Raw genomic sequence first — 25985 nt, forward strand, 5'->3', positions numbered from 1 at the left:
GTGCGCAGGGCATGAGAGGAGAGCAAGTCAGAGGGAGGAAGATGCAACTTTAGACCGAACGAGATGGAAGCCAATTATTTTTATTTTTTTTAAGGAAGCAACACAGCAAGGAGACCATGGCAGCTACATACTAAGAAGGATTAGGATAGGATAAGATGGTTTCAGATGGCTAGTGCAGACATATGAAAACATGTAACACTCATATTTTACCACCGGTGTGCCCATTTCTCCACACAGATCTAGGTCTGGCTTGGGCAATTATTGGCTATTGGCGCCCACTGCCAGTTGTTTTCTTTTAAGGCATTTTTTGTTAATTTATTTAGATAATTTAACAGTCAGCCTCCAAAGAATGAGTGATGGTTGTTTATGATCTCAGAAATGAATGCTAAATGTATGTGAACAAAAACACATGGTAAAGGCAAGTCCAAACTATGGCCTAATATATTTTAACATCTAACACAGTGAATTATGAATTTATTTTGATCAAACCAGAGATGGTGATTGCTATAACAACAGAAAGACTGACCAAGGCAGGTTTTGAGGCAAGTTTTGTTTTTCTGTCAAGTTTGAATAAAGAGTGTTACAGTGAGTTAGCACGGCAATTAAACTCATCTTAGTTTGATAAAAGAAAGAAAACTGATTTCAGAATGCGTACGGCTGTATTTTTCTCTTTAATAAGGATAATATGACAAACACCTGTGCAAATATATCGGCAGTCACTGGTTGCTGGGTTGACAGTTGCTGGCTGGAAAACTTTAAAACTATTGCCCAACTCCAGACAAGAGTCCTGTGTCCAATTTGGACAGTGTACAAAAATTACTGTCACCTCCTTCTAAACTTAGGCCGAAAAAGGTCATGTCAATCTTTATTTTTCCAGCTGATGTCAACTTAAAGACCAAATCAATCTCTGCACACGAATGTGACAAAAATCCAATAAATCCTCCTTCAAAGCGAAGCAGCAATGGTAACTGATTCAAAGCTAGCCAGCTGTGGCAACACTGCTTGATCCAAGGTGAGAGAAGAAATAACAACGCCGTTTCATAGAAAGCTGGATGAGTGACAGTTACTGTAACGATAAACAGAGAAAATATGAGGTGTTTTGGTTCTCTGGAGCATTTTCTCATATTCTCCTGATGCAGAGAGGGAAAGAGACGTTTCCTTACAAAGACATCGACATCAAAGCTGAAGGAGAGAAAAGGAGCCAGCATGACATGTGAGGGAGGATGTGAGATGGAATTCCATGGCACACTGGGATTTGGCTGAAGGCCAGTGGGGTTCTGAGTTATAGGTCAGGGTTTTTTTTCCTAGTCAATACTGGCACTCAAATTCTTCCTGCCCATATACTATAACTGCAATCCTAAACTAAAATCTCAAATATGACAAAGATGATAAATTAGGCACTGTCTGAAACTCTGCTAAATATTCAGAGATAGATGATACAGTGTGTGGTGACATGTGTAGGCATATTGTATAGAGGCACTAAAAACTTAGCAGGTAAAGGCTACAGACCTAATGAATTAAATCCAATAATATTTGCTCAAAGTTCAGAATCAAATTAAATTCGATAACTGGTTTAGAGCTGAAACAATTAGCCAATTAATCAAAATAATAATAATAATAATCAGGCAATATTTTGCTCGTGTGTGTGTGTGTGTGCATGTGTGTGTGTGTGTGTGTGTGTGTGTGTGTGTGTGTGTGTGTGTGTGTGTGTGTGTGTGTGTGTGGATGGACCTGAAGCTTGTCTGCAGCTTATCTTGCAAACCTCTGTTCCGTTCAGCCAGTTTTTGTGCACATTCATGACTGTCTGTTGAAGGAATTTTTTGTAAAACCTGGAGACAGTCGTGGCCCAGAGGCATTATGTTTTCAGGTCATTCCATTCTTGTGAACGTGATATCTCAAGGATGCCTTGAAGGAATTTCTTCAAACTTGACACAAATATCCAGTTGGATTCAAGGATGAACAGATTAAACATCAGATTAAAGGTCAAATGTCATTGTGTTCTTATTTCTGCCCTATTTTTGTGAATGCAATATCTCAAGAATGAATTGATGAGATTTTGACGGTCAAAAGGTCAAAGGTCACACTGACCTCAAAAAACATTTTTTTGGCCACAACTAAAGAATTTGTGCTCTGACTATGACAAAATCAATCAAAGTGTTGATGATTACAATAAGGATACTAACAAATATTGTTTGTATGTGTGCTGCCTTGCACATTACATTTAGTTACATTTGCCGACGTCCCTCCTCACTGTCTGACATATCCACCAGATCCTGCGTTTTCCCAGAAGTTATTGTAGCTTATAGGAAAATGTTATGTATTTCTCTAGGTTTTTCATTGCTGGAAACATCTGGGATAATGTAATAATGAAAAAAATATAATGTACTCCACAAAATAAATAAAATAGTTCTTTCTCAAGCAAAAATGCTAAATACTCCCAAGTCCCAATATCTAAAATGTGAGGATTTGCTGCTTTTCTTTGTTCTTAACTTAATGTTTGTGAGATAAAACAAGCTATTTGAAGACATGAACCTGGGCTCTAGGAAATTATGATTGAGAAAACAATCCTCAGATTAATAAATGATGAAAAACAAGTTGCAGCCCTGGCATTAAAATGTCATGCATGCGTTTTCTCTGCCTGCTTGTCCTCTCACCATTCAGGATACACAGAGAGGGCAAACACTGGCTGTGCAGAGGCACCTCAAACCTCAGCTCTAAACCATCATAGACCCTTGTGTAGATATACAATAAACAATTCTCTGCAGGCATCAAATAAAGGTCGGTTTGAGCAAAAACAAACTCAGATTCCTTCCAAATTTTCCTTCCTGCGAGCAGTCAGCTGTTTAAAGTCTGCGGCTACTGAGGTTACACACCTGTCCACTTCAACAAGGCCTGCTCCAGTCTCACAGCAGCGGTAAACCCCACAGTGGTCGGCTTCACATGGCACCCATTCTTAGCGGTCCAACTCATATGTCGTGATGTGCCACTTTGAAAAACTATATTTGGTTATGGGCAGACTGAAATGTAAGTTAGACCAATTTTGAACCAACCAATATGATTTTCTGGCAGGGGCTTGGCTGGCTGCCAGAAGGCAGTATCATCCTTTACTGCACTGAAACAATATTGAGGCTGTAGGATCCACAGTATAGTTTTGTCTCCTCGTCAGGCTGCACGCTCAGACTTCTCCCTCTATCCCGTAAACACAGCGAAGAAAAAATACTCCTCTCTTGGATGCAGTCGTAGACAGCTCTCTTCGTTTTGGACGGGTGAGGAGCAGCGCTGAGGGGCCTTACAACTGGAACCAGATGGCTTCTTAATGCCTTTGCATGAGTGCGTGCATTTGAATGTGAGCATATGAGTGTGCTTATATGAATTAATGTTATAGTAGTTTATAACCTGGTGCAGTATGGAAAGCAAATCTACAGAAGAGCCAACAATTAGCCGTAATCCTACCCAAAAGTGGAAAATGGAGCATTTTTGTTATGTGGGACAAAATGAGGGGAAACATTGTCCTGCACTGTTACCCATAAATGAAGCATTAACCTAAGCTATGTTGTTATCTCTCTCTGCATGGGGCTGTTGGGCTCATAGCCAAACAGAGAGTATAAAAGAATATATAACTGAGTGAGAGAAAGTGTAAGCTGAGCGATACCATCAAACCTTCCACTGATTGAGTTTTGCTATCAGCTGAGATGTGAAAAGCCAGACCCGCTCCACTCTTCTCTTCCTGAGATGTTTGCTGCCTCAGATTTCTCCTCTTTGGCACAGAATTGTTTAAGTTGGCCTCCTCGGGTGACTGTAAGTCCCTGATCCCATTTTGGGGTCTTTTTGCAGTAAGTCAAAGAGATGAGAGACCAAGTCATTTGATCTTCTTTCTCTGTCTCTCATGGGTGCCACGTTATACGCACGTTTTTAATTATTCCTCGCTTGCTTGGCACTCGCCAGTATGGGTGGGAATGCCAGAGGCCCCACAATACGATATTATCATAATACTGAGGTCATGATACAATATTATTGTGACTTTAAATATTTTGCAATGTGCTGAGTATGTTGATTATATATAGTCCAAGGATTGTTAAAATTGTCCACAAAAGGACCACATTTGCAAATCAATGAGAAAAAACAAAACAGGACAAAACAGTGGAAAAAGTGCTGGTGACAGGATTTCATCACATATTTGTCTCTACCTGATGATGTGTCATGACTGGCGTGGTGATACACAAACAAAACTCATCACAGAATTTTTTTTAAATATTGCAAAATATTGCAATACTCTGCATTAGCCACCCTTTCTCACCAGTCACATGAACATTACTAGATATTTGATTTCATTACTTTAATGTGTCTCTAAATGGGGTTACAAATTTTGTGTATTTTCTCAGTTTAAGTCTAGCAGCACATTACTTATGTGAAACATTAATTCATGAAGCACAAACAATTTAAACAAAAAAAATAATAAAGCAATAAGGTTCTCAATCAAAATGACTGCTCTTATCCACATGTCCTTACATAACAAATGGTTCCCCCAAACAAATCAATGCCACGTTGGGTGCAATTACTGCCATTTTTAGACTAACAAGGCAGACCAAACCAAACTGTGAGAAAACCCATGAGCTCCAGGGAAATTTTTAATTGGTTAAATTATGAATTCTGATAAATTGATCAATGATTAATCATTAACATCCCCAACTCTAAGGTGTGGAGTGGTACTGAGGATCGTCAGTATGCGATCCAATTCAAAGATGCACTGTGATGGAAGTACAATACTGATATCATTAACCTGATAAGAAGGTCAAATAAATGTATTAATAGAACATTTAACAATTTCCCTGAATTCATTTGACCTGATACACAGTACTGGATATGAGCCATAACCTTGGCTATAATTAACTCTCTTGGCTCTCTTCAAAATGATAGCTGACGTTTCAAGCTGATCTTCTTTTTAATAGGCAGGTTAACTACGGGAATCGTTTTTTATGTGTGTTCACAAAAGTGCAGATGGCTAATGCAGATCTGGCACAGAGTGTGGAAAAGACAGGCACCACCATAACCCGCAGGTGATCTTATCGTCTTAAGTCAATGTGCTGACATCCTACACAAACACACACACACTAAGTAGAAACATACACACACACACATGCACACACACACACACACACACACACACACACACACACACACACACACACACACACACACACACACACACAATAATAATAATACATTAATTAGATAAAGAAACACTGAGAGGCCCACACTCAGTAGTGTATATTTCCATGCAACTGTGGTGTTAGCTGCCAGGAACTCATCTTCCAACATGGTTTTCAGAGGGATAATCACAGAGAATTTACTGCTCATCTTCTTCCATCTCAACAACCACAGAGTTTTCAGTTGTCAACCTGATGATCAAAACTACCAATTTGACAAAATTATAGCGCGAAAAAAGAAACGCAAGTCAACAGCGGTCACAATGAATCATGCGTTGAGCCCGGATTATGGGAGGTTGTAAAACACTAGACAGATAATCCAGTAAGAATGTGTCACCTCTGATTACAGCTGTCACTCCTCAGCTGGGATCAATGTGTTGACAGATGAACCTGCACTTAAAGGGGAATACCAACAAATTTTAGCTTTCAAACGTATGATTTTTACATTTGTGAATAATAACTACTTGCTATAAACAAGACATTTGCACCACCCACTGTGATTGATGTACAGCTGGCTCCATTGAAAATCATTTGCAAGAGTATGACTGCGACAGAGTTCAAGATGAATTTCTGTGGATCAAGGAAAACTTTCTGCCAGTTTCCTACCACATCAAATGTGGCCCAGAATTGCATCAATGTCATTAATTGCCAAAGCTGCAGCTTCTGACTGTACATCTGCATGAACTCAAGAAAAGCTTGTTTGGCGTACTTACTTCACAAGAGCTGCTGATGATTACAAAACATGTGACATTTGTTAATTCTTAACTTGGTATCCCCATTTAAACACTGCTGCCCACACTAAAGTCTCTCTCTGTCTCGCTCCCTGTCTTCAAACTCTCCACGCCATCACATCACAGCAATTCGGCCAAGTCTCAGAAAGAAAATGACACATAAGAAGAGGACCTGCTGGACTTGTAGACAACACTAAAATAAGCACAAGACTGCTTTAATCAGGCTCTTGTTACCACATCTAGTCCGCCGACAACAATAACAGCCCAGCAATTTAAAAAGGCTGTGGCTGAAGGCTGACACGCAGAGATGGACAACAAGTTGAGTTTGTTCTCTAAAACCCAGGCTGTTGTGCTGGTCAAACAAATACAAACGAAAATCAAACCATCAGAACTACTGTTTCCTGTATCTCATGACAAAAACACACCCCTTCAAAAGCCTTTTTCTTTCAAAGACAGGATTAGGAGTGATACTATTTAGCAAGCACACAGACAGATATCCAGGGAGCTTCAAACTGCCTTGACAGCAGGACATCTGTTAAAGTGCAATGTCTATTATATCTTGTGTAATCGCAACGGCTGGGTATCATTTTAAAAATTACAGCGATTAAAGGGATACTGATACCAATAAAGTACTTCATTTGATATCCATCATGTGAATAGAAGCATTCTTGAAACAATACTTCTGCTCCCAGGCCCCTTATTTTAGCTGTAAAGGCAACAAAGTCACCGTTGATAAGAGGTTGTGGGGCATGAATAGGTGAAGCACAAGTTTTACCTGTGGGAGATCAGGGTCCCACCACAGGAGAGTACAACTTGACAGCAGTGTGAAATTACACGTCAGAGATACCTGAGTGTTTTTTTTAAATTATTATTTTCATTTTTCAGTCGCAGGTTTAGGTAAAGATCATGGTTTGTCTCTGATATGTGTGTGCAAATAGCCACACTGGCTTCTTTAATTTGGGTACAACTACCACAGTGGCTACAAACACCTGAGTGCTCGTCTCTGCCACACTAGGCTTTATACAATCATGTGTAAACAGCCAAACTGGCTATTTCACCATGGGTGCAAATAGCACCTGTAATACTTTTATCAGAAAGCACAGGTGTGTAGTATAGCAATACTTTTGAATAATCTTTCTGCAATGCCAACTCCGTCACATAAACCGTGCTCAACCACCACAGCACAGACTGTAAAGGCTGTAGTTGGTGCAGCAGTGGGCCAATCACACTTTGAACTGAACTGAAAGGTTTACTGCGAAATCATTCGAATGTAATAATCCAGAAATGCTCATACTAGAAGATTCTCTGACCCTAAATGTGACTGTGAGTCATTACAGCTTCGTAGTAGTAAAGTGAAAACAGGTCAAGGTAATGAGGCAACACCCAAAACACCTAGAGATAAACCTCTGTGTGGTGCCTGCTTCACTGCGTGATTAAAACAAATCACTGTGTGAGTTGGACCAGTAAAAAGCAGTTTAATAAACTATTAGCTTTTTTGGGTGAACACTTTCCTTCCTCCGCCCGCTCTGATGCATGGATTTCCGCCTGGTGCATGCAGGACCATATGTATGTGAGAGCTAATGACTATGATTAGGGAAGCCTGGATTAAGTCTCAACTGTGGTTCATGACACATACACACACATAAAGACACACTGAAAGCTCGCCCTGTGGTGTGTAAATCTGAGTAAAACCCAAAAAACCAGACAGCATAAACAAAATGATGTACTACTTAAAGGTAGAGTAAGTAGGATATGTCAGTGTCTGTTTGTAAACGCACCACAAAGATAGTTGATTGCTGAGTCTCTTTTCAGGGACCTCAAATACCAACCTATTTGGTTGGTAAAGCGTCGTGAGAGAAAATAATGAGAAAATAAGAAGGTTAGGGTGGAGAGCAGGTCTCTGCGGACGTAGCTGCTGCCACACACTTCTGGTGGATTGTGGGTGATGATTGAGAGGGATTATTTTTGTACAAGTCTGTGTATTGTTTTCTGGGGAAAATCCTGCATAGTTTGCCTTTAATTAAAACTTAAAATAAGTGCAGTGGGGTTTCCACTAAATAGTGCTAACAAGCAGACAAAGATTACACAGGCTACATGCTTGTAAACAACTAATCACTCATGTTGATGACGGGGGGCCTCTGGGATAAACAAAATATGATTACAACATAGACTAATTCAGCACCCGGTCTATATTGAGCATCCACTGAAAAAGATTTTATTTAACTCTAAACAAATCGCAGCCAAACAGCACTGGCAATGTTTGATAGGAGTATCATTTGACCTGAAGCAAACATAAGAGCAGTGCTATTAGTTCAAGCTTGTCAGAGTTACACAAAAGGAGCATTTCTAAAGGATTTCCAGAGATTCAGAAAATCACCGTGTTAAAGCCACCCTGATGCCTTGTGCTGACTATTGTCCAAAGGCAATTTATTGTAATAGAGTGCAGCTTTTTATTGCATAACATCCATCATTATATTGAAACAAAAGAGTATGAAAAACCCCCATCCCTGACAGTATGGGGGGCTCCTGGGCTTTATGAACTGACAGCAGGGAAATGCCAAATCCCTTAATACAGAACAAGTGCGCAGCCTAAAGAATACCATGCCATTTGTCTCTGGAAGACTAACGAATTATCTCCTGTGTGGAGCAGGAAAATCACCCAGTAATTCTGCACTCGTGGGGCTACGAGGTAAGCCCTCTAGTCAGATAAAATTAGGCTCAAATGTCTGGACAAGTTACAGTAACAGTGACCACCTTGCCTGGAGGAAATAAATCAGCTAGCCACGCAGGCAGTCACCGAAGGAGACTAGAGAAGGGCAACAGGTGGCTGTCAACTTAGAGAGAAAGAGGGTCATCATCCACTTAGGGGAGAGCAACAAGTCTGTCTGCCACTCCCCAGGCTGCACTAAGCCAAGCCGAAAAGCAGCAGGAGGAGACGAAGGTGAAGCCAGTTCAGCGTAGTGTGTGGACAAGGTTCAGCCAAATATTCACAAGTACAGCCATGTTCAGCATGTGACCTGTTACATCAGGTAAAAGAAATGTCATCTACTGTTGTAAAATCAGGCAGCATCTCCCGACGGTTTTATTAAAGGGATAGTGCAGATTTTCTGAAGTGGGTCGTAGGAGGTACTTCCCCACAGTCGGTTTATTACCTGCAGTAGATGACAGAGGTGGAAATCTCTTGGCACCTCACAACTGGATCTGATTGCAACTCCAAATCTGAGAGTCACAGTGCGATTATTAATGCAACTTATGCATTAATTTTCTTTAGCTTTTAAAAAAGCATATTTGTAATGATCCATAATTTATTTAGTTATTCAGTTGTTAAGTCCAGTCTTACAAATTTGATACAGGCAATCTTAATGGAGAGAACTGGGTTTTAATTGTTCGATTATTGACTTGCCTGAATTCATTCATAATCTTTAAAGAAAGAATTGTGATGCATCTAATAATACTGCTGTGGACAGAGTAAAATCAAATCTACCACCTATTAAAAAATCAATACTGGTGTGTCAATCAATATCTCCAAAGCAACCAGACTCCTTTAGCAACAATAATTTTAGTCATTTTCAAAGACATTTTTGCAGGAGTTCTTCCACTGCCTCAGTTGGTTAGCTTGCTTGTCTTATTGTGTGACTTCGGTGTTTTAAAAGATAAGTTCAGATTCGCCAAGTCACACAATAACACAAACAAACTCACCGATCAAGGCAGCGGTACCTGAGCAACTCCTCTGTTCAGCGAGGTAAAATGACCCTTTTTTGCCAGAGTCTGGTCACTTTGGAGAGAGCAATATTTGGCTTATATAACAGTGGTTTCCTGTCAGAAAAGGCTGTCTGATAGCAAGATTAAGTGGTGAAAATATTCTAAATATAGCGTACACTTAAACTGATATTGATTTTTTTTCTTTTCTAAGTGGCTAATTTATTCTTTCACATTTCTTAGTTTTCTATACCAGTACATACAACCCGACTTCAAATAATCTGAACTCTCCCTTTAACAACAATAATTTAGCAATGTTTAAAAAGCTTGCTTATATAATATATGGTAGGTTTACTGTATCAGTTACATAATTACAGTGTCAAGAGCATCAAAGAGAAATCCTCTTTGTAATCAACATGTGCAAACTAGACCTCATCAAGAACAAGCAGAAGCTGTCTTTCTCATTTGTCTTGTGTCACATCAATAGTTTAATGAGCTGTCAGGACAGAATTCTCTCAGTAAATGATCCACTAGAGTTTCCAAACCTTTGCATTACATGTCACGCATCAGCAGGTAGAATAAATAACCAGAAACGACTATCAGATATAGTTCTCAGATCATAGTGACTTCACTCAAATGAAAAATGTCTGGTCCTTTGGTTCACTTCTACTGTATTAGAGAAAAAAAACAAAAAACAACCAAATTCTGACAATTTACAGCCTAATAGCTTTTCCAGGCATTGGGTTATTTTTACACTTGAAGCCTGTAGAGGAGGCACTGTGTCTTTGTGTGAGAAAGTGTGCTCCTTCACGTTCTGCTACCGACAACCGCATCACTCTTTGCTAACAAACCCTACACGTCACTGGCGAGTTACTTTACGAGGTCTTGTGCATTCATTTCTTACAATACACATGCATTAAACAAGGTAGAATGACAATTAACACCCATTTAATCAGTTACATTTTGCCACAGAGATGCGGAAAAAGTAGAAACTTAAGCCAAAATCTACATTGCAGTTAGTAAAAGCGTAGGCAGTTAGCATCCTCAGTTTAATCAAAAGCCAACCTCAGATAAGCACATTATGTCTGCCTGTGTGTGTTTGCACGCATCCCACGTGCATGTATGTTTGCATATGTTTTCACTCAGCTCTTTGTGCTAGTTCCCTCACATTACTCAAAGACACCGGGAGGCCCAATAAAACAAAGTGACAGAACACAGTAACTGCAAAAACATAAAATGTTTTCAGTCCCTGCTCCATGCCAGCGCTATGTTTTTCACTCTCCCGTTGAAATGCCATTATTTCTCACTCAAATTAAGATTCTAGGCTGTTTCCCAAAACTGCCACTGTGCAAGTTCACAAGGATCTCAATAACATAATCCGCTGGTAACAGAGGTAATTAAAGTAGTTCATATCTCACTGGTGATGTAGAATGAGAAAGACAAACCATAAAGTGAGAGGTGACAAATGTACAGTTTGGATTATAGTGTTTTTTTATTACTCACCGATGCAGGCATGGACTCTGACAGACAGCTGAGTTCGGAGAATAATGCTGTGTTTCTTGCCTCTCCTGTGAAGAAAAGAAGACAAATGGAAAGAAAGAGAAATATTATTTGGACATTAAGCCATGTGTGGCTATTTAAATTTGTGTGTGTGTGTGTGTGTGTGTGTGTGTGTGTGTGTGTGTGTGTGTGTACGTGCTTGTGTGTGTGAGGTGGTACACACGAACAACTGTATCAAGATATCAAGACAGAACGTCTGTCTGAATCTAACGCAGCCATCAATATGCCAGGGCCAGGGCAAGTGCTGACAAGAAAATGCAGCTCAAGAGCTACTGTGCAGGGCTGCAAAATGATCTTCAAACTTTTTTTTTCCAACAAATTATTCTGTTCGGTCTCATCGAAACTGTTCAATCTGTGCAGTTCGAACAGACAATGGGGAATAGGTCGTGGAACAGAACCGGGGAAAGGTCTCCAAAGGTAAAAATGAAGGATGGGAGCAGCTCAGAGGTCAACTCCACCCCCTGTGTTAATGGAGATATGCCAAGACCCTATCACCATCCTGTCAACTGCTTACAATGTCTGAATGACAATCCAAAACAAAGACGCCAACAATGCGCCCCCATCCTATTCAATCCTGAAAATGTGAGAGCAGTGTGGTTTGTCATCACACAAAGGACTACTTGGCTACTTCGAAGCCCAGTCTCTAATCTATGTACAAAGTTTGATGTAAAATTTGTCTTTTTAAAGGATAAGGCTGGCATTATTCTTTGTTTTTCGTCTTCTAGTGTCAACAAATCCCCTGAAAAGACCCAAACTAACAATGCATTAGTCTATCTCCGAATACTTTCCGACTTCTTCTCTTCCCAGTCTGTGGCAGTCGGCCACAAGCTCAATTGTTACTACTCAAGATGTAAATCTTTAAAGGCTCACTAATTTCCTTAAACAGCTGGGCACTGTAGTTTTAACCAAAGTTACTCAAACAGGATTAAATAGGGAATTTCTTTAGAACTGTTTCCAACCTTGGACTGTAATACATACTTGCTGCATTAGTAGGTTTTAATGTCAGTGGGGCAGTGTGTGCAGGATTGACTCAAAATAAACTTCATTGCTCATGTTCATGGTAATGAAGAAACAAGTCTAGTGCAACAGTGCAGCTCACTGATGTGTTTATGTGACAATAATATATCCTATAGCAGAAATAAAGTATATCAAGCTTCAGCTGCACAGTCGATACTTGTTAGTGGGATTGCAGACAACAAGAACAATATACACAGTGTTGTGCAAGATCACACTTGACAAGAGTTCACACAGATTAAAATGAACTAGTTCTTCAGTTTTTTAAAAATTCAGTTTTAAGGGGAAACTCTTCCTAGCAGGTACACTGGAGTCTATATAATGATGTCATATTAAACAACATGATATTAATGCTTTCTGTATTGATTTGAATGGTCAGCAATATTCATATCTATATTTATTAACAATAATTGAGAATGTTTTACACCACACCAGACAACAAACATATCGTCCAACTTTGAACTTCTGGCTTTTCGGTTGAATTGAGTGGATCATAATGCATTACAAATCAAGGAGGTGAAGAATGAGACAAGATACAGGAGATAAACAGATCTGTTCGTCACTGTAAGAGACTCCAGTCTGCATTATAGTCCAGGTCATACACTTCATGCTGCATGCTCAAAAAAAGTCTTTAGACTTTATATCACATCCACATTTCTGTCCATACTCTCTCACGCTCTCTCTGCTGCGAGTTTCCATCACACTTTCATACCTTATCATTTTTACCATCTTTCTCTTTAACTTTCATTAGTTGCAAATTGATTTGTTCAGTTCGCCTTTCACCAAAAACACAGGCACATTCAACACTCTTTTTGTTCATCAGACAACACTGAATACAGAATATTATCAGCCTTATGCCTTAAATGTTTTTCAGATGGTTTCTGTTTGAATCCCAATGTGAACAAACCCATGACAACACAGTGACTTAGATTAAGTTGCTGTGTCGTCTCAATAAATATGACAGAAAGCACTTTCCATTCTCACGTCTTGAATTCTGGTGGTGGGGGCAGATTGTGCCTTTAACCTCCCGACCAGCTAAAGAAGTACACAAACAAACTCAGTAGACACAACTGTAGACAAGAGCACAGCAGGTAGAGTTGCTCAACAACCCCCCTCCTAATTCGGCTCTCTGACAAATGCGCTTTTATGCCGCCTGCACAAAGGCAGTGTGATTGTTCAGCCTGGCACAGCACCAACAAAAGACTGTTGCTGTTGGTGACAATCAGGCAGCAGTAGGTCTGACAGAAAGAGAAAAAGTCCATCAGCACAGAAAGCAGATCATACTGCGGCCTCAACATCCAACCAACAAGCAGCATTACTGCATTACTGCTCCCCACATCCAGCCAGACGGACACGCTGACATCTTTCCTGCCCCGACCAGTCAGCGGGAGACTGCGCTGACATGCACACAAGCAGATTACACGGCAGGGGAAGTCTGCATATGCTCACTGTTTATCAACTATAATATCCAGCCACATGCAGAGGCGACTCAGGAGCAACATCTGTCAACATAGACCTGAACTGGTGAGATGAGATGGCAAAAAGGAACTTAATCCTCTGCGATGTCATTGAGGCGAACGGGTAACCAGAGCCATTTTTGTCACGAACCTCTGCTTTCTCTCTGCTGGGCTGCAACAGTATCCCTGTGCTTAACCGAGACCTGAGGCTACACAGGCCAACGTGCTCATTATCAAATTAAACAAACGTGCATGGAATATAAGTGAGGTTTTCAGACCCCCTCTCACCAATTAAACATGAAAATTGTGGACACTCCCACAGACATGCTGCAGGCCACCATAGGTGGAGCCCTAAACTTACAGAAATAATCATAACTATAAAGAATGGCAGCCAAATAACAAATTAGCTACATGGCGGGTTATAATACCTACTGAACTCCCTGGTCAAATGTTCTGTGCCAGAATGTTCTGGTTTCTTCCAGCGGTGATACTGTATAATCAACTTAAACCAAGCTCCGATTAAATCTGATTCATCATGTGCAACATCATGCCTCCGAAATACCTTTGCTGTTACTATTTGAATAACCATGACTACTTCTAATAGTCTCCTGAAATGAATAAACTTGACCATTACCCAAAACAATTACTTCTGACTTAGGTTTAACTTCCTGACCATTACCCAAGGCAACTGGTCAAAATTAGATAGTTTTATAAAAGATTAAATGGGAACATATGGCCATTTTATTCATTCTGAACATGAAAAGAAGCTGCACGCTATAAATATTTTACTTAATAGCATCAATCTGATGTTCATCATCATCACTTTGGCTATCAAATGTTACAAAACAGAATGCAGCTGTGAAAAGTGAAACCTGCCAATTAGATAGCCCACATTATTTTCTTCTCTATTCGTCTTCGTTCTCCCATCACCGCTCTGTTGCAGCGCCCTCATAAAGCTCGGTCTTAATCCTAATACCCGGAGCAGCAGCAACTGGACCAGTGGACCCCTGCCAGCTCCATGCTCTCTGGCTTTATCTACGGGAGCATTACTGGCGCTGTTTATAAAACAGCACAAAATGTGTACCCACAGAAAGTGAACACACATAGTTTGGATACAGTAAAGCCAGCGCTTCTCCTCGAAGACCAATTAATGCCAGACAAGAAGGCCCCACAGAACTCTACTGACTCAGCAGTTCTTGGTGAAAACCCCAGCTTGAGAGAGTCCTGCATCAGTGTCTACAGAGGGACCCACGGTTCCTGAGTGAGCCATGGGGGGTAAGGAGGCAAGGGATGAAATGATTACCAGTGTAATGATAAACCATGGTGAAATTCCCAAAGATTAGTATTACCATTTCAAATTTTAATTTTAATTAATACCATGTTTGATTACCGTGCCATGAAAACATCACTATAATGATTGTCTGCCATAGTTTCTCAGATGCAGGCGCAGCATTCAACATGCGCTGGTTTGGGGAAATGAAAACGTAGTGGAAAGCATGAGCTGTGTTGGGCCAATGTTAGATGCCGTCGTTCATCACAGTGGCTGACATTGTCATCAACCACTGAGCCATTTACCATTGTAACATGGTTTAAAATCTTTCTGTATTTGAAGTAGTGAGTGCCCTCAGAGTTGCCACAGAGTTGATGCATAAGTTCTGTTTTTGACATGCAGGAGAGAAAATAAAAAGAAGCTGTTGTTGCTGGTCATTCCATTACGTCTCCATGTTGTGTTTATTATTTTCTTTGTAAACAAAACTAAGCTGCAGACATGTCATGCCAAGACAAAGACCGTTTTAGACCCAGCAACAATATCGTGTCCATAGCAATGTTTCACTGTGGTCACTGTGTCACGTGCCAGTTTGGTAGACATCGCCCAACCCTGCAGATATTTTTGCTGTGTACAAAGACAATGTCTGAAATATGGTCATATTCTATTTTTTATTGATTGAAGACGATCACTTTCTCTGCAGAACATGCAGGAAAAAAGTCTAGCCTGACTATCACTCACTACTTTACAGTGACTACAAATTAAGTTAACTTCTAGCTTGGTGCATGATGAGGGGACCTTGGGTTGGGGGAAAATGTCATCGTTTGTCTGTCTAAGTTTCTTTGTGGTTTTCGAAATAAAAGTTGGTAAAATGATTTCAGTGTGTGTATCAGCACTTTTTGAACATTTTCAGGACATTTTACATTTTACGGGAGATTTCATAACATTTCATGTCAAAAGGAGGCTTAAGAATCTAAGACGATCTACAGAGCTCATTTCCCTCAGAGGGCTGCTTCACTAACCACTGACCAGGTCTCTCTCTAACACACACACACACACACACACACACACACACACACACACACACACACACACACACACAACCACATGCACACACTGGACAATCACCAAGCTGTTCTATTCTGTTAATAATACCCATAAACTGCTCTGCAAACACAGAGGGGACAACCGGTGTTTTATTTCCCTCCTTGAAGTTTAAGCCATCCTGTGTTTGACAATTCCTCTGGTTCTTTTCAAATGTGCTTTTTCTCCTCAAATGAAAATCTTGTGTGCTTGCGAGCGTCTATGAAACGAATGTCCAAGTGGGTCAGAAAAAAATGAAAATAATGAAAGAGGAGCTGTCCTAAGAGAGATGAAAGGATACGACGAGGAACTCTGAATAGCTGAGGCCTACAGAGCAAGAACAGTTGGATTTTGTTGGATTTTAAAACGCCTGACTTCTAAGTGGTTGTCGAACGCATCAAGAACACTCAATAAAACTACGAAAGGCACATTCAGCACAAAATTGTTGGCTTTCAGCTGTGCTTTATGTGCAGCAGAGCAGTGAAATGCTAAAAAAGTGTCTTCTTCTGTTCTGTGCTGTAACATAGCTACACATTTCACATGCTGAACAGATTATGGAGCCAATAACAGCACTTCATGTTATCTTCAAAAGACGAGCCAGGGAATATGTCCTTGAGGGCTTACATCTTTACTAATCATCTGACAATCAATGTCACATACATATTTCAGCAAAAAAACAAGGCCACGTTTTATTTTACCGTACACTAAGACATAACAAGCAGTACTTTATATCAAATTAGACAAAAACTAGACATATGTTCTATATTAGACAACATTAGAGCTTTTATCAGGCCCTTATTAGACTTTATTAGAGAGACCCATTACAACAGAACTGTACTGTAAACTAAAGTGAAATATGGGTGTACAGTCATCCATAGACAAGATATTCCTCTGGCTCTATAATTTGGCCTTTACTTGTTAGTTCTGGTCCACATACTGTTTTTAAACAGGGAAACAGCAGATATGTGATTTCAGTTTAGTTTATAGCACAGTTCTGTTGTCATGTGTCCCTAATTATCCTCTAATGAAGTCTAATAAGGCTCTAACAGTGGGAAATAATACACTCAAGTTAAGTACATTTCTGTTGTACTGGGTACCTAATTACCCCATAATGAAGTCCAGTAAGGGTTTAAAAAAGAACAAATTAGTTCTAGTTTTTGTCTAACGTGAAACACAGTTGTTTCATCTTATTAGTGTTCTGTCAGGTGTATGGTGTCTAATTAGGGTATAACCACTGTCAAATTAAGAACATATAATTTCTAGTTTTTGTCTAATTTGATACAAAGTACAGCTTGAAACATCTTATTCATGTACTGTCAAATAAAGTGCGACCCAAAACAACATCAAACTCAACACATAAGTCCACACAGGAGTTCAATACCACGTTTTTCCACCAGACCAAGTTCTCCTGAAATGCTACAACAGGCTCGATCTCTTCAATCCATGAAATACACAAAAATATTCAAGGGTTATAAATGTCTCTGAGCGCATGTCAGGCCATCTGATCCTAACTACATCCCCCATACTCCATCTCAGCTCTGGGCTACAAGTGCAGGAAATTGTGTGTGTATGGGGTCAATCAATCTATCACAGCTACAAACCTAAATGACACACTGACTGCCTACAGATACGTCTCAGCACATGTCTGGGTTGTATGGTCACTTTATCACTTGAAGTGAGACTGTATTAGAGATGGGACAGGGGATTTATGAGTCACAATCTCCTATAGCCGAGCTTCAAACACGGTGTGGAAGTGATTATGGCCCTTAAGCTCCCATGACATGGATATCTCCTGGCTCTGCAGCACTCTGTCAGAGGATCATACTTTAATCTGTTTGTAAAGACACTAGGTATGACACAGGCGCCTCAGGAATGTAACCTGCCATTAATATCAATTACAGATGGATTCGATGGCCAATGATCAGGGGACTTCTGGAACTCAGGCAGTATGTGAATATACCCAGTGAGCACCAGCTGGGATTTCAACAACAACATTGAGTTGAAAAGTGGCTGGTATTTGGTCTAAATGTCGAACTAAGACCTCTTTTCACCCTCTTGTTAACTAGGTAAACATGGTTACAACATCAATGTGTCGCATAACACAAATTCATTTTGATGTTCAGTTATAGGTCGAAAGAGAGATGATACTGATTTGTGAGAAGACATTTCTCCCAAGTCATATTTCACTGGTAGGACATTAATGTAGATATCCAAAATGGGTTGATGTCATGTTTAATCTAGGCCTGGAATGTCTGTGAAATGTCAGAAAATAGTGAAAAATGCCTGTCCTAGTTTTCAAAAGTCCAAGGTAATGTCTTTAATTGGCTTCTTTTGTCAGACCAAAACCCAAAGATATTCAGTTTGATATGATAATACAAGCTGAAGACAGACTTGTCTGCCATTTTTGCCTGAAAAATTACTTAACGATTATCAAAATTTACTTGCCTGACATGGCATATCACTTGTGCCGGGCAAGCAGGTAATCCTTGTGGTTGAACCCTGCTGGGGTTTGAGTTCTGTGTGTGGCAAATTGTTTTTTTCTGGTTTACAATGGAGAAATTTGGATGTAGTTTCTTAGATCCAAAGTAACAGTAGGCTATTAGCGACACATTACAGAAGATGAAAAATGTAACTGATGCAAATCACGGTGAAATATGGTCTCACCACGAACATCCAATCAACATCTTCGAATAGTCGGTGAAAAACATTGACTCTGAAATGACCGTAGATGTTTTTTATACATCTTTTCAACAGAAAAAATTGCTCCCTCTGTAGTCTTCTCTTTACAAAGCTAGGTGGCTGGGCCTAAAGCAAAAATACTACAAGCACAATTTTGCTTGTTAGCTGGTGTTACTTTGACATCAACTTGTAAACTTAAGAAAAAAAAAACTTGAAAATACTCAAACTCTTTTCTGTAGCATTAACGTTTTGGAGTTGGACTGCTGTTGACAGATCTTATGCAGTAAAAGGAGAGTGAAAACAAAAATAAAATGGAACAAGTAAAGGTGAAAAGCCTAATCAGACCTTTTATTAGCTCAATAATCATTAAATCAACAACACCTAGCGGTGGGGGATGTAATCATGGGCACATCAGCACCATAAAAAGCCAGCGAGCAGAAATGCCCTATTTTTACAAAATAATTGGCTAACCACCTTCAACCCCAGCCTCCTCAGACAACACTGTGTGGTTTTAATGACACACATCCATACCAGCTTCAGCCAGCTGGCACCGCACGGACCCTGGCAGGCTCAGTCTTCGACGAGAGAAGAAGTGGACCACTTTAACCTCACAGCTCTCAATAGCCTCCCATAAGCTCCTAACAATTTCAGATGGAACTGGGAAAGGACAGGCCTCTCAACGTCCAATAGAAACACCAAGCCAGAGAGCAGCTTATGAATTCCAAGTTAGACAAATAAATCCATACATGTTTGTGGTCCAGCCGACCAGGAACACTCATGCCAGCCTTTGGTTTGTGATCATCTAAAGTGGGGCGGCACATGAATGATATATCAACATACTCCACAGTACATGAAAAACCATATGGAGTCAATAATGTAACTGGCCAAAGAACGTGTATGAAACAGAAAGGAAAATAGCAGAATTTTAAACCTCTTCTTCATCCAGGTCTTGGTGTTATGTCAAGACGAAGCCTCTGTGAATATCACAGCGAAACAATGCAGTTACGTTAAGAAGCTGAGGGTTGTATGGTGGTGGGTGTGCAGTTGTAGTTTGGCCACTTCCAATGAGAGCATTGAGGTAACATTCAATAGAGATGAGGGCGATTACTCATGAGACGCGTCTACACCCCATAAGTGGTTTAGATGACATCACTGCTGCCGCTCGGCCAGAGAGGCCAGGTATTTTAAGGGACATGAATGGATGAATGCCATGGAAACTCTGAGACATTCAGTCCGTTACAAAAAAGGGCTCGGATACCCCCACAGAACTGATATAATACATCAAGCAGGGATGTCGCGATATACCATGTTGACAATAATCATGATATTTAAAAAATAAATATCATGATTATGACACACATTGTCAGGATACCATGATCATGTTTTATTGTTGCTAATGTCAGCTATGTCAGTCAAAAAATGACTGATTGTTTTTTTTGTTTTATTATAGCAGCTAGTATAGTGATACTTGCTTGTCATTTTGATATTAAGCCAAAATTAGTTTCTCCAATTTAATCTCAAACAGCGTAATACATCGGTCAAACAGGAGTGGACCGAAACAAAGCTTCGTACTGCTACTACTGTCTGGGTATCTATGCCATGTGTAGTGAAAATCTGATATTATGACAGCCTTAATATCAAGGGCTAACTTTTAAACTATATTACAAATATTATTTAGCAACAGGTTCCACTAACTGATCAGCTAACAAAGTTAAATATCCTGAGTGAAAGAGACTGCTGAGATAATTAGCGACTGATTCACAGAGGAATTAGTGAAGCTAATAATAAACTGATATTCCAATTAAAATTCTTTTTTTTTCTCTAGAATCCCAAACTGCTGAAAGAAACTGAGAGTCCCTCAGGTGGGGCACAGCCTGTCCCCTCAGCTCACCGACAGACCCGACCGCCTCCTGAGAGCAGCTTCTGAGCAGGAGAGCTCAATCAGCTGAGGCCCGGAAAAGGGATTATTTCACTAATTCATCCTGGAACTAAATGGGTATCATTATGATTCAAATCACTGTAATAGAATCAAATTAGGCAAGCAGGATATTAATACCATGACCAAGGATTTAAATACGGTATCTTTACCCTCTTATCTCCCCTAAATATTTTATGTGTCTCTCTCTTGAAAAACAGTAATCACATTGTCCTGATTATGCCTGACTGCTAAAGCCCAGAAATATTCTGTGTTTTTAAAAGCCAGATTGTTGTAATCAAAAAAGTCAGTTACTCTTAAATAAGACATTTTTATTTCTGATTCATGGCAGCTAATTTGACCACAGCAGCATGAACGATATATTCCTGGACAATCAAAACCTGGCAAGTAACATACATTATTAACCTACTAGGCAGTGCCAGTCTCACTTCTGTTTTCAATCTGAGCTGCTCTGGCACAAGTCCCAGCTGCACCTTTTGAAGTGCAAAGAATATATGACCAACTTTTATAGAGGTACCTAAATGTATTTCAATTTTTACCTTTAGTACAGTAATGCAGAATGTTTTTTTTTTTTCATTTCATCAGGTTGTGTATGTGCAATTGTTTGCTTTTGAAGTTTGGTGATAGTAAATGAAAAGCTAAGACAGAGACAGAGGTGATGGAAGATTGTTAGCTTACCCTCCTTCCTCCTGAAATCCCTCCAGCTCATCTCTCTGCTCTGCCAGGGTGGACTCCAGGTCCAGGTAGCTTCCATTATGGGACAACTGAAGGGCACAGTCATCAGGCTGGGCGGAAAGAAGACACAGTCAAACATTGATTTGTCATCAATCCTTTTATAAGCATGTCATTTACAGTTTACACGTGCAAAGAATGCGAAACATGAAGTAAGCAGAGGAGACGTTTAAAGTCATTTCAGACCAAATACTGCTCCAGTGTGATCAGATCAGAACCGACATATCAGCTGCACAAGGTAAACACTAGCTGATTTGGAGACTCAGTAGATTATTACAACCATGACCATGTATGATATTTAATTTGGAGCATGTCACGTCAACTTTTCCAAAGTGGTCAGGAAAGCAATCTAACTCGGAGTGTTGAAAGTGGTGTAGCTCTCTGGAGAGGCTGGTTTGCTGCTTGTAAAACATGAGAATAACAGTGTGAATACCTATGATTCAAGGAAAACAGAAGTTCTTAACCACATGCATATTAATTAGTGATGCACCTGATCAAATTTTTTTGACATGCCAATATTTTCCTACTCACTTTGGCCAATTGCTGATAGCTATATGTGGATATTTTTTTCCACCCAACTGCAGAGAAATCAAGTCTCTATTGTTGTGGAACTAAGATATTATAATGCATTCTCTTATCATGATGGCCCACTCACAGATGCAAACATAAAATGCTCCTCTTTGCATGACTGATGCTAAGCAATAACTGCAAATACCAACTTTGCAACTCCTTTTGGGCACTTTAAGAAACTCCACCCCGCACCTATTCCTCTCTCATGATGCACCTAATTAAAGCATCATCCTATCAGCTTGACATATTGGCAGAAATGTTCATTTCAGGCTGTAACAATCGTTCATTTTAAAGACTTTATCTACCAATACCAATGACATGCTGATATAATTGTGCATTCCTATATCAAGACTTTTATTCTTTAAAGCACAACTTACAACAACAATACTGCTCGTGTTTGTTTTTTGTGAGAAAAAGACATGTTCAGTTATGGCTGTCTACAAAAAATGACTTTGTTCCTTTTATGGGTCAATGGGCACAGTGCATCTGAGGTTTATGTCTAGTCTGCAGTGGTCCATAGAAAGTTATTTTATCAGCACCTGTCAGCGCTCTACAATGACAAGCAGGGCGAGGTTGGAGAGAAGTCATGTAGTTTTTGAGCAGCTTGGCAGTCGGGTGGTGCCTCTTATCTCTCTGTTCTCTCTGTCCGATAAACTATCATCACACAAGATTTTGCAGAGAAGGTATGATTTGTCTGCTCTTTGGGTGGCTGTCATCAGCTGACTGTGCTCAAGGAGATGAGGAATGAGAGTGTCTGTTCACTTGTCTGGTTGACCTCCAAATTGGAGATATTAACCTATTTATATTCAGAGCCTGTCAGCTCCGCAGGACAGCGTCTCCAACAGTGAAACAGACGACAGGAAAACAAATACCATCACAGGAGGGCAAACACATGACTTAAGTGGAGAGAGTGGTACTGCTCTGCTCTATCAACAGTCAGGGTGTCTAAAATAACATACTGTACAGTCCACAAATATACTGAAATAAGGACATTTGTCTTCTCTTGTCAACCCACATTGAGGGCTTTGTAAGGTAGAAAATGCTGATACACTGAGACAAATCGCTATTTACTCATCCAAACAAGCAGGCAGCAAGATTTATTTCTCTTAAAAGATGAGAAACACATGTAAACATGTATGTAACATGTAAAACCATGTGTTTTTTAAATCAGACTGGTCATTGCCAGCTCTGATGCAGTTCAATTTCCTCCAACATATGACAGTAACTTAATTGAACTTGAAGGAAAAAGGCTGGGAAAGACATTATGGGTCTGATGGCTTTGATCTGTTGGGCCACTCTGTTTGTATTACTGCACTACAGCACTCAAGGACTGTGTCATATTTGAGAACTGAAACAAAACATGTGGTTGGGTTAGGATAACTTTCACTGAGTCTTTCTCCAACCCTCTCTGTCTGTCTGCCTCTGAGCTGTCTCGTTTGCTTTACATGCATGGTAAACCATCTGATTATTGGTAATATAATAGTTGTAGAGATTAGAGGGCTGCACATCTTCATTTTGAGAGATGACAAGAGATGAGGCGAAGCACTTAACCGCTCAGGAAATCCTATTGTTTCTAAGACAGTGACAAGTCTTAGGTAGACTGTTGTTGATGGTCTGACACTAAGGCAGACTAAGAGACAGAAAGAGAGAAGGGGAGAGAGTGAAGAAGACAAACAAACAAATCTGTACTGTACACACAGGCAGAGGAGGGACAAAAGTGCTGCTCCAGACTACAAGACAAATTTTGAATGGACAGGAAATCAAGAAATAAGGGCCAAAGTTTGTCCTGCTATTTTTTCTATGGACTGAATTGCCTTTAAAAAAAATGGATGTGACAGCGATACGAAATAAATCATATATGCTGACCAGTGGCTAGGCCCTACTTAATCTGTAAGATCATGAAACCAAACCTGTTTTTACTCACTAGGACTCTCCCTAATGTCTAAATCACAAAATATGCACTATGTCCCTGGTCATCTTCAATGTCCTAAATGTTCATGGATTAATTAGTTTAATTCTTTCATTTTTCTGATGCTGCCTGTTTTCGTTTAGTCATATCTTTGCTGTGAATCAATAATAGCTCTGATACACTGCATCTGCCAGCCATCTCTTTTCAATTTAACCATCTGGAAACACTTTCATTGAAAGGACTAGTGTGTGGGATTTAGTGGCATCTAGCATTGAACTTTCAGATTGCAAACACCTTGTGCCACTCTCCCCTTCCAAGCATGTAGGACAACCTAAGGTGCAGGGCAAGAATCTTGCAATACATTTTTTAAATAAAACTTTAGGAAAACTCTCAGTATATAGGACACATCATCATGTGCATAAAATCTGAGTTAAAAAAAGTTCCCTTTTTTATGTAATCAGAATAGTGACACAACACAAAATCAACCAATAAACCACTGCCACAAATCTTTGCATATATCACAATATCATGATACAGTGTTTTTGAGAAAAAGAAGAAGAAGAAAATGTATTTATATAGCGTGTTTCACACAAAGTGCTTTACACGACATTTAAAAACAAATACAAAAGAGGAATCTACAAGGAGTAAACATTAAAACAAAAACACAGTGAAAAAGACACAATATACAATGTGACTGCACACTAAAAACACAAGATGCTGACCTTGTGGATACACGTCACCCAAATGCCTATCTGAACAGTTGAGTCTTTAGCTGATGCAGTATCACAAAACACAGTATTGAAATTCTTACGTGTGTCAATATTGTCTTGCAAGCTTACTACGGTGGCCGCAAAACTACAAACTACAAAATGTGAGAGGCCATATCTATAGGCAGTGTTTGGCTGGTCAGTTCCAGGCTACTATAGAAACATGACGGTGCAACATGGAGGAGCACACACATCCTCTGCAGATATAAATGGCTCATTCTAAGGTAACAAAAACACAACAACTCTGGTTTTCAGGTGATTATACACACATGAAAACACACTCATTAATATTATATTCCATTCTGCCATGTTCTACCAATAAATCTAGATAATTATTACACACTGGACCTTTAAAGAGCTCTTGCCATTCTGTAGTTCAGTGGTTCCCAAACGGTGTATTGTGAAGCAAGGTATTTTGTAACAACCACTGCAATACATAACTAGAAACAAAGTTATGAATGATTTTTTTCAATTTAGCCTACTAACTCAGTACTTTGTAACACACTGCTTTAGTTGGTCTCTTCTGGGTGTTTTCCATCACTGCTTATTCTAACTATCGACTTCTTCTTTCGTTTATTCCAAATAAAATATAGTTGTTGTTTTAAATGCAGTTTTAAATATACCATATGTGTTCAATTTACAAATGAAAATCGGATTTATAGTTATATTTCAGTGCATTGTTTTAGTATTTTCTTTAGTCTTTTTATATTTTGTAATTCTTGAAATTATACTTTAAGCACTCTTGGAGTTTGTGGATTGGATAAAAGAGAAAAAAAATGTTTGTTCTCTTTCAGCTTTACGCTCTGTATCACAACCTGAAATAGACAAAACATTGGTCTGAATTTGCAGCAGTAACCAGTAATTAGCTAACTGTGGGACCAAGAAATGCATTTCCCCACACAAGCTTTTGACTCGCAGACCAAAAGAGAAAAAGCACAAAAGTCAGAGTGAACTTTGCAAGTCTGCCATTAATCAGTCCCCGTCTGTACATCCATGAACTCCTCCATGTATCCACACATCCGTCCAACAACCAGTGTCACTTCAGGTTCTCATTATATAACCAATCTGGATTACTGTTTCAAGGTAACCATGCCAGGTTGATGCACATAAATGGCCCTTAATCCAGGAACAGTGCTACCAGATTATCAGTAGAAGACGCTTCCTTAGCTGTCCCCCGCCCAGGACTTGAACCCACGGTGGCCCTGCAATGGCCAAGTCCAGAGAAGTAACCACAAGTGCTCTGCTCACACACTGAGGTCTGGCCTCTCCCTTCAACCACCATACTGTGGTCCACTGACCAGGGAGGCAGTTAGGGTAGAAAGGACTAAAAATAAACACCATGCAATTTTCAATTAAAAACTGCTATCTCACTCC

General features: G+C 39.8%; 1 protein-coding gene across 1 annotated transcript in view; it reads right to left on the reverse strand.

The window, feature by feature from the left end:
• Window positions 1-25985, reverse strand: part of fhod3b (formin homology 2 domain containing 3b) — a 125528-nt gene that overhangs the window by 94597 nt on the left and 4946 nt on the right. Inside the window, exons 2-3 of the mRNA XM_084726501.1 lie at window positions 21312-21418; window positions 11141-11205 (exon numbers count right to left, since the gene is read on the reverse strand). Of these exons, the coding sequence (XP_084582627.1) occupies window positions 11141-11205; window positions 21312-21418 (172 nt within the window). The remainder of the gene's footprint in view (window positions 1-11140; window positions 11206-21311; window positions 21419-25985) is intronic.

This window comes from Lutjanus erythropterus, chromosome 9, assembly GCF_056507025.1.
Source record: "Lutjanus erythropterus isolate fLutEry1 chromosome 9, fLutEry1.hap2, whole genome shotgun sequence".
NCBI classification, from domain to species: domain Eukaryota; kingdom Metazoa; phylum Chordata; class Actinopteri; order Lutjaniformes; family Lutjanidae; genus Lutjanus; species Lutjanus erythropterus.